Genomic DNA, 9,938 nt, shown 5'->3' on the forward strand with positions numbered 1-9,938 from the left:
TTCTTCTATCTTCAAATTTGCACGCCTCTTGAACCTTTGGTCGATCTTTCTTCACTGATTGTGTTCTAGTTTTCAGCTCCATTTTTAGTGGGTTTCCCTAGTTTTGGAAGATGGAGAGAGAACGAAAAAAGCTGGTTTGGATCTTTGGGAAGATAAACATCACGTGAAACCAGCTAAAGTTTTACCTTTGGAGAAAAGTTACAGTGTGCATTCAAAGCACACTATTTTTTCCTTTCTAGTCTTTTTTTAGCCTACTACTTTTATTGAAATTGTAAAATTTATACAAATAAATTGTTTTTAGCCTACTGCTTTTTTTAGCCTATACAAATAAAACTTAATTTTATAACTGGAAATATAATTTTTAATGCATATTTGTAAATAACGGCAAATCTGAAACGGTACCCGATATCTCACCGATACTGGTACGTATCATACTAATAGCAAAATCGATACCATGTCTGAAACGGTATTCAAAACCTTGATATATATAGGAACCTAATTTTTGGGATGAAATCTTAACGATTAACGGTCCAATCCCCAAAATTTCTCCCTCAAACCTGAAAATCCTTCCCCCAATCGTTCCCTTGTAAATTCCCTCCTTCCCATCATCTTGTTCCACCAAAAACCCCTCCTTGCCGCATCCAAATCCGTTCTTTCCAGACGATCGCTTTGCCAGCGTTCCCTCTTCCTCGGAGTCCGATCATGTCCGTCCTTTAGCACTAGACTGTCATCTTCATCCTCTTCGACGGTCCCAGCGCTATCGCCGGCGTTCCTCTTTCATGGCATCTTCAGAAGTCATAAATAGCAGCAACCACATAAGCCAAGAACCATCCAGAAATATAGCAGTATCAACAAGGCGTGGCGTTGAAAACTTATTTGATGGAGGCGAGGTCCGGAGTTTTGGGAAACTGCAACCCAGTAACGCTTTGATGGGGGATTTTGATAGTCGGAGCATTGGCGGCGCGGCGAGGACGAAAATAGTGTACGCCGGAATAAGAACAATGGTTTTGTTGGTGGGTCGGCGACTCAGCGGAGTTTTCGATCCAAAACCTGCCAAATGAAAATGGAAAGGGGGGTTGTTTAAATGGTTGTGGCCTGAGACTTGAGAGATTTATGGTAGATTAAAAACATGGGGTATTCATATTTTTTTTTATTAATTTAGTCATATTTTCATGGTTTATCAATTAATTTAATTATGTGTTTTCATGAATAAAACATGGTGTATTCATGAAAAATATGATTGATTAATGTATTCATGTTTTTTATGGTCTATTAAAAACATGGTGTATTCATGTTTTCCATTTTTTTATTATTAATTTAGTCATATTTTTCATGATTTATCGATTAATTTAACCATGTGTTTTCATGAATAAAATATGGTGTATTCATGTTTACAAAAATTCAAAAAACTTAAGGATTTGAAAATTCATGAAATTAAAGAGAGAAAAATGGTTTAGAATATATCCATTAAGAAATTCAAAAATTCAAAAATTTTCCATTCCTATCCATCAATCATCCCATAATTTTAGGTAACATAATTACTATAATTCCACTAATTTAGGAAGAAAATATACACCCACATATGAATATCTTATTAAAAGGGTAATATAGGTAATTTAATATCTGAAAGGATGAAAATATAACTGTTCAAAAAGTGATGGATGAATACTTATATAGAATGAGATCTGAGGATGAATATTTAAAAACTTCTTTAATTTGTTATATTAACTCAAGGACAGATTGGAATGGATTAGGTAGCTCTTTTTCTTGGATGTGTGATGTGGAAGACCAACATTTCTATGTTATCTAAGGTATGGACCAAATCAATCCAACCAGGTCCGGCCCATATATTTTGGAGGCCTGAAGTAAATTCTTTATATTGAGCTCCTTATATACCCATGAATTTTTTTAAAAAAGGATAAAAGTACAAAAATAACAAAAAAATCAAACTAAAAGGATACAATTGTAACAATATAAATATAAGAAGATATGACTGCAAGAGTTTTTGAAGAAAATAAGTTACAATTGTGTTTTTATTTGGAAACATTCTAATATTAATATTTAAGTTATATTATATTATAGTAGGGCCTCAATTTTGGACAAAAATTTGGGAGCCAGAAGCGGTTGCTTCTCTTGCTTCCTCTATGAGCCGGCCTTGGGTCCAACTGGTTAAGAAAGCGTGTGGAAGCTCGTGGTTTCTGCACGATCCAGTTGGCCTTGAAAACAACTTTGGAACTATTTACGTGAATTCGATACATAGGTTATGCTTGCTAAGTGTAAGGAGAAATGACAGCCAATGACGTGTTTTGATAATTAACAGAAATGATATTGGTACCGACCTCCCGGTACCGAAATCGTACCGCCGGCCGCCGGTGGGCCGTCTCCGGCCACCGGACGGCCGATCCGAGCCGTCCAAAAATTTAAAAAAAAAAAAACGAGGGGGCCTACGCGGGAATCAACGGCATCCGAGGTGTGTAAGGTGCTTGATCCGAGCACCCTTTTTTCGTGTATATATGTATATTCCCGCGAATATACATATATACACGAAAAAAGGGTGCTCGGATCAAGCACCTTACACACCTCGGATGCCGTTGATTCCCGCGTAGGCCCCCTCGTTTTTTTTTTTTAAAATTTTTGGACGGCTCGGATCGGCCGTCCGGTGGCCGGAGACGGCCCACCGGCGGCCGGCGGTACGATTTCGGTACCGGGGAGGTCGGTACATGTAGCACTACTCGATAATTAATATCCGCCAAGGACATTTTTAGCATTAATGAATATTCTCAGCATGTCATTGGAAGATATTAATTATCAAAACACGTCTTGGACCGTCATTTTCCCTAAATGATGTCACGATGATTTTGATGTCACTGTATAGTAAGATACTTTGCAATTGATTTTTGCAAGATTAATAATAACACGAAGCCTTATACTCCGTACTATGTATAGTAAAATAAAATACGGTGGTAGCAAACCTCACCTATAAATAAGTATATCCGAGCTCTACGTTTCATGCTTTTGGTAGGTGGGCTGTCCATCAGATTCTACTACTATGATGGAATGGATTCAAAAATAATGAATATAAAAAAGAAAACCGATCCAAAATAATTTCTGTAAAATACTACTAGTAAAATACTCAAATAGACCTGTAACCAGACTGGATTTGGACCGTATTTGACGAAAAAATAGTTTAAAACCGATCTAAATCTTTTCTTTTTTGGTGGCAAATGTGAGAAATTATATTCAACTATGAGGCGAAAGCCGACACAACAGAGAGGAATCTCATAGGGACAAATGGGCTTCCATAGACTGAACAAACCATTAGAGAGGTCAATCAAAGCACAATATGTGCAGCCTTATAACAAATTCGTCAAGCGTGATTGGGTACGCAGAAAATAAAACTAATATCAAGCACATGACCAACAAACCCCCAGACGAAATCCGAACATAAATCGGACTAATCCGAACAGAAACCAAACTAAATCTGGACAAAACGAAATGAAGCAAAAACTACACTCCCTTCGTCATTGTTACATTGAGCAGCCCTTCTCTTGCCTAGGCTCCTATCAATCAAGCTCTCAAGTCGGTGACCACGCGGCTGCAAATCCAGAAGCGCGGAGCGGCGACAAACGGCAATCGGTTTTGGTGGAAAAGAGGAAAGGAAAACTATATCTGAAGGCAGGATTGGTTCCTCCCCTTCCGCTGTCAATATTTGGGTATAAACCCAAGGGAGAAGGAGGTGAAGAATAAGAGGAAGTGTGGCGACTATTTTAGGGTTAGAAAGAGGTGCTCTCGTTTTTAGAGAATTAGAAGGAAAAAAACGATAGTGAATTCCAGTACCGATCTAGATCAGACTTCTGCAAAATTGTTTGAAGTCAATCCGGATCCGAAGAAACAAAATATGTCCGATAATCTGTCATTCACTTTGTGTTCTTTTTGCCAAAATAGGCACATTAGGGCATCCGCACAAGACTCTTCAAATTTTAGACCAAATTATACCTTAAAAATCCATTTTATTACTTTAGCTAGCCATTTTTACAATGTCCACTGCATCAGACTCTTTACTCTCATTCTCTACTCAATTAAAGATTCATACTTTTGTTCACACTTCATTCTCATTTTTAACATTTTTTTTTCCAACTCCGTTCATCCTTGATACGGTTTATATATTAAAAATATGGTTAAACCAGTATTAAAGATCTTATTTTGAAATATACTCCATTGTCGTTTTTAATCATATTTTTAAATATATAAACAGTCTAAAAAAATTAAGTTCTTCAATTTTCAATCCGTTTGAAACGGGTTAAAGATCTTATTTTTCTGATCATATTATACAAAAGAATCATAATTTTGTCTCTAAAGCTCTCAAAATTAAATATCTATTTTTTTATTTAAGATCCTGTAAAATATAAATTTGATTATAAAAATCAGTGGGGACAAGTTAATAAAAAGAAGTGGGGGCAAATAACAAGATTACAATTAAAACAATAAAATATTGAAATAACTTATGAATAGTTTCTCGCCTCCTGTAGCGACGAACTGTAGCAAAGTTAGATCTTTGCAAAGTAACGATCAAAGTCAAGAGGCTGATGCTGCTGACTTTCCAAGAAATGCTCGCCACTGTAGCGTAACAAGAGGAGTAGCAAGAGTGGTGCAGATGCTCTTAGGGATTAAGTAGTGTGTAGTTAAATGGACCCGGGGCATGCTGTGCAGTGTGTGCTGCGCAGCATTCGGACCGTCCATCTCGATAATCAATAATCCAGATTTAAATTAAGAGTTTAATTTTTTCCCAAAAAAGTTTTATTTGCATCTGGACCATCCAAAACACTTTTCGACGGTTAAGATTGCACAGCACACACTGCATAGCACGCCCCCTGAGTTGTAGTTAAACGAAGGTGAATTATAGCATCTTGGATTAGATTAGTAACTAGTACATCGAATTGGATAAATCTGCAGCATGTCACATAATTTTCAAACTTTTTGGAGTAATAAGAATTGGCTTGGTTGCTCAAATAGTGTTAGATCGGATCCGGATCTTATCCGGATCCGTCGCAAAAACATATACAAGGGATTCTACCAACTTCCTTACAACTGTAAAAATCCAATCAAGCAGGGTTGTGATTCACGAAAAAGCGATACGAAATGATTTTGGGAAACAATCCCAATCACTAAAATAAAAACTTTGACCAGATAGATAATACTAACAATCTAGAAACCAGGACTATCTCCTGATCCTCTAACAAGAGAGACAAAGTTTGTGCCTCGTTAGAGACGTTTAGGGTTCAGAGTTATAAACAACTTTTGAACCCCCTTTGGGCTAACTAACTCCCACGCTAACTTTACTAAAGAAGAGGAAAGAGACTAGGAAAGGACCTTCCAGCAGTGGATTGGTTTTGTATTCATAGCCTGTGGGTCACATGGTCAAATCTCTTGCTTTCTAGTGAAAGAGTATATACATATTTTTCATGCACACACAAAAATATTTAATGTCATTGGACCATAGAATAGATCAATAGAATAGAATAGAATAGTTGTGTATAATAAATTTTGAGCTTCTTTTTGTTGACCAAACCTCCTCCTACTCCACCCAACCCAATGTGGGTTCTCACTCTAGATCTATTCTATTCTTGTTTAAAGATGAAATTAAAAATGTTCTACTATCCTCGCTGTTACCGCTTAACCAGTTTCTCGAATAATCAAACTAATAGAAAATGCCGACATTTTTTGGGGTCCGTATACGAGAACAACCTTGAATATTACTTGTATGGAAAATGCTAGCCTCCGTCCAAAGGATGGTGGATAATATATAAAAGGTGCATTGATACCTAAAAAATGTGTAATAATATTTGTGAAGAGATTAAATTTTTTCCATCGGATGTGGAAAAACTCACTTTTCTACCACCACCTTTTTCGGTCCTACCGTGTGTTTATTGTTGATCTGAATCGTTCATCTTTTAAACCCCACCTAGTAGTGTGTATCCATGAAAACAATAAACTTGATCAGACATTGATAGGAGTATCAAAAATTAAATTTTGCTTTGTCAAATGGATAGTTTATCTTTATTATTATTGACAGAAATCAGATCGTCCATTTTATAAACCAAAATCCAAATTTTGATATATTTATCTACTTCTGATCAAGTTGATTTTTTGCTTGAAAATACTATATTGCGGGGCTTAAAATATGAACGATCCACTAGCCTCTGTCCAAAGGTGGAGGATAATATATAAAAGGTGTATTGATACCCGAGAAAAGTGTAATAATATTTGTGAAGAGATTAAATTCTTTCCACCGGCGGTGGAAAACTCCACTTTTTCACCACCATATTTTTCGATCCTACTATGTGTTTATTGTTGATCTGAATCGTTCATCTTTTAAACTCCACATAGTAGTGTATTCATGCAAAAAATAAACTTGATCAGACATCGATAGGAGTATCAAAAATTGAATTTTGCTTTGTAAAATTGATAGTTTATCTTTATTATTATTGACAGATCAGATCATCCATTTATAAACCAAAATCCAAATTTTGATATATCTATTGACTTCTAATCAAGTTGATTTTTTACTTTATTGCAGATCTTAAAATATGAACGGTTCAGATCACGACAATAGACACTCGGTAGAGCCCATAATAGGTGATGGTAGAAAAATGGGTTTTACATTGACAGTGGATAAAATTTATTCTCATTTGTTAAAAGCGTGTTAATATCTATAAGATATATATTGATACCTGAACTCATTTAAATTTATTGGTATATTATCCTCTGCCTATGGGCGGAAGTTAGCAAGACTCTCTTGTATTCCGACCTTGAGTAAAGGGCCAAAATAGTTTGTCAACAAAATTCAAGCAACTTGAGGCAAAATTAATTTTTTTGAAAGAATATATTCTTTAAAATTTTTTATTTGCGTACTACTCCCTCCGTCCCTTATTTAGAATCCAGTATTCTATTTTTGATTGTCCCTTAATAAGTGTCAATTTTGTAAAATTGATGCATTGTTTATTTTATCTCTAAAAGTAGATTCCATTTTGAAAAGTTAGTAAATAAAGTGTAATGATAATAATAATAGATAAGTAGAGAAAGTGAAGGAAAAAGTTAATGTGAAATGTATAATGATAATGTCTTTTTAATGAGTTGGAGTTACGAAGCAGGACACTTAAAAAAGGACGAAGGGAGGAGTTATTTTTTTTTGAAACAGATTGTGCATGTACTCTTTTTTTATTTGCCAATATTATATACATCAGCAAGGATTAACGTGGTAGTTCATAAAGGTTTCAGAAGTTATCCATAGTCTTGAATCACAAACGCCCACGACCGGGCTTGAAGCCCACATTGGGATAATCAGAGATTCAGAACAACATTTTACATTTCAAGGTTGAGTGACTCCGGTTTGGGCCGGACACGGGCGCGGCCTCAATCCAAACCCGCTACCGACAACAAAAAGTCAACAAAGACAGCTCTCAGACACAAGAAACCGAATCCTGCTTCCTCCTCCCCATCAAAACACCTCTCCTCTCTCTCTCTCTCTCTCTCTCTCTCTCTCTCTCATGAGGCATGGCCTTCAACCACAGGAAGCTGATTTCAGCTTCTGAAACACTAGACATAAACCAGTGTGATGAATTATTCTTCTGTAGCACAAAAAACCCAGAAGGCATCTGCCCAAAAACATGCTTCTATAGGTGTCCCTCTATCTGTATCCATCCAATCACCCTCTTTATTCCTCCGCCGTCACCGCCGCTGCCGCCGCCAACCTCATCCCAATACAAGATCCTAAGACTCCCTCTCCCCCTCCTCGTCTCCCTATCATTTCTAGTCGCAATTTGCTTTCTCTTTTTTTGTTACACCCTTTACAAGTCCTACAAAAATTGGGTTGACTTAATGGATAGGAGGAGGAGGAGGAGACCACCAGAAGTGCAACAAGAAGAGACCCATGATCAGTTTCTTGATCAAGATCGTGGGCCTGTGGTGGACCACCCTGTATGGTACATCAGGACTGTTGGGTTGCAATCGTCTGTGATCAATTCTATCGCGATTTGCAAGTACAAGAGAGGGGATGGTCTTGTGGAGGTAACAGAGTGCTCTGTTTGTTTGAATGAGTTTCAGGAGGATGAGATTCTTAGGCTATTGCCCAAGTGTAATCATGCATTCCACATACCTTGTATTGACACCTGGCTTAGATCACACACCAATTGCCCGTTGTGCCGTGCCGGAATCGTTGGTAACGCCGTCGGGATTCCAACGGTGTTACCGGGGCAGAGTGTTGATAATCCGAGGGTTCGGGAGGAAGACCAAGTTGTGGTTTCTGAGATTGGAGGTGAATTCAGGAGGGAAAGAGAAGATGAGGAATTGATGGGAATTGAGGAAGGTGAAAGAGAAGTGGAGAATAGGGAGAAGAGTCTTGAGACTCCTGAGGAAGATGCGGTTCATCAACCAAAGAGGAGATCAATGTCTATGGATTCTGTTTATGCTTCAATGACTAATGCTTATCAAGGAGAAATTGGTGGGAGTTCAGGTTCCCAAACGAGAAAAACGAATGAATCGAGCGTCGACATCGTTCCCATCGTTCCTGATAGTGTAGATGCCAATCGTAGTATACTAAAATTTGTTGGTGGTTCTTCAATTGAGAGGTCTCCACAAAAAGGGCCAATTTCAATGGAGAGATCACTGTCCTGCAGTGGGAAGGGTTAGTTTCCAAGGTATTTCCAAGGCTAGAATTCAACCCTTTCTTGATGAAGCTTTTTGATCATCTTTTTGGTATCAGGTTTGAAGTGAAAATGAGATATCTGCAAAATCAAGATGTCTCAGGAACTCTCAACAAACATGAGAGTTCCAAAACTTTGTAATGTTGTAATAAAGTCATATGATGATGAACCTGTATAATAGTATTCAGTTCAAACAGAAGGAAAGTGGGGCTGATCCAAAAGTGGTTAATCAGCAAACCATGTAGCATGATTGTTCTTGTGCTTGTGCAGTTTCAGATTCTGAAAGAGAATCAATGAAGTGTAATTAAAATTTTGATCTCAGAAGCGATACTGTCATGATCTTGCATTTATTGTAAAACAATAGTTCAACTTCTTTCTGTTTATCCCTCTTCTTTTGCCGATCGGTAGAGTAGATTATTGACAATATCATGAGAAATACAACAACGTTACAACAGGGTACTACAATGAAAAAAAGATGAAGACTTGCAATTAAGATATGGAAATTGTGTTAGAGATTCATGACTATTTTGGAGAGTTAGATGCGAACTGCAAAGATAAGAAGTGGCGATATAAATTTAGTCAGTTTTGCTAGAGTTTTTGAAAAACGTTGATGCTAATGAACCCTACTTCCACACGTGCAATTCTTAGAGAATGTGAGAAGTTTCATCCAAGCAATTACAGTTTACAACCATTAGATTTCTTGATGTTCGATTCAAGGATAATTTGCCTGATGTTGAAGGATGCCAGATGATGCCAACGAAAACATAGGAAGCATGGATACTAACACGGGATACAAATGCGACACGACACGGATATGGATGCGAGAAAATTTTGAGAAATATGATATGGGTGTGGTGGATACAACGGGTACGGCAAGATAGATTAAAAAAGTATTTTTCTATTTCTCAGAATTGCATTGCATAATCGCAAGAATAGTATGCAAATGTCACAAGTTTACTTACTTGGTTACTTTTTTAATGATTGATCTAATTTTGCTGAACAATTGTATGACACAACAAGAATATTCAAAAAATTGAAGAAAAAGTAATCCTATTTTAATCCTATTATATCTTTCTCTCTAAAGAGTAAGCCAGTAAGGTAGTAAAATTCTACACTTTTTTTTTTATGCCTAACAATTTCGCTCTCATTCTATGCAAGATGTGTCACAAGTTTAAGTTAGGATACATGACCTAAAACATCGGATACTTGTAAAAATAGAAACCATAATTTTTATAT

General features: G+C 36.8%; 1 protein-coding gene across 1 annotated transcript; it reads left to right on the forward strand.

Annotated features, from left to right (window-relative positions):
- Window positions 1–7,471: 7,471 nt before the first annotated feature.
- Window positions 7,472–9,075, forward strand: LOC131308925 (RING-H2 finger protein ATL54-like). Its single transcript, XM_058335970.1, has one exon. The coding sequence runs from the start codon at window positions 7,555–7,557 to the stop codon at window positions 8,686–8,688; it is 1,134 nt and encodes a 377-aa protein (XP_058191953.1). The 5' UTR covers window positions 7,472–7,554; the 3' UTR covers window positions 8,689–9,075.
- The last annotated feature ends 863 nt before the right edge of the window (window positions 9,076–9,938 follow it).

The sequence above is a fragment of the Rhododendron vialii genome, chromosome 11a (genome assembly GCF_030253575.1).
Source record: "Rhododendron vialii isolate Sample 1 chromosome 11a, ASM3025357v1".
Taxonomy (NCBI): Eukaryota; Viridiplantae; Streptophyta; class Magnoliopsida; order Ericales; family Ericaceae; genus Rhododendron; species Rhododendron vialii.

Coding starts and splice junctions, on each gene's coding strand:
- LOC131308925 (XM_058335970.1), top strand. CDS start 7,555: ATGGCCTTCAACCACAGGAAGCTGATTTCAGCTTCTGAAACACTAGAC.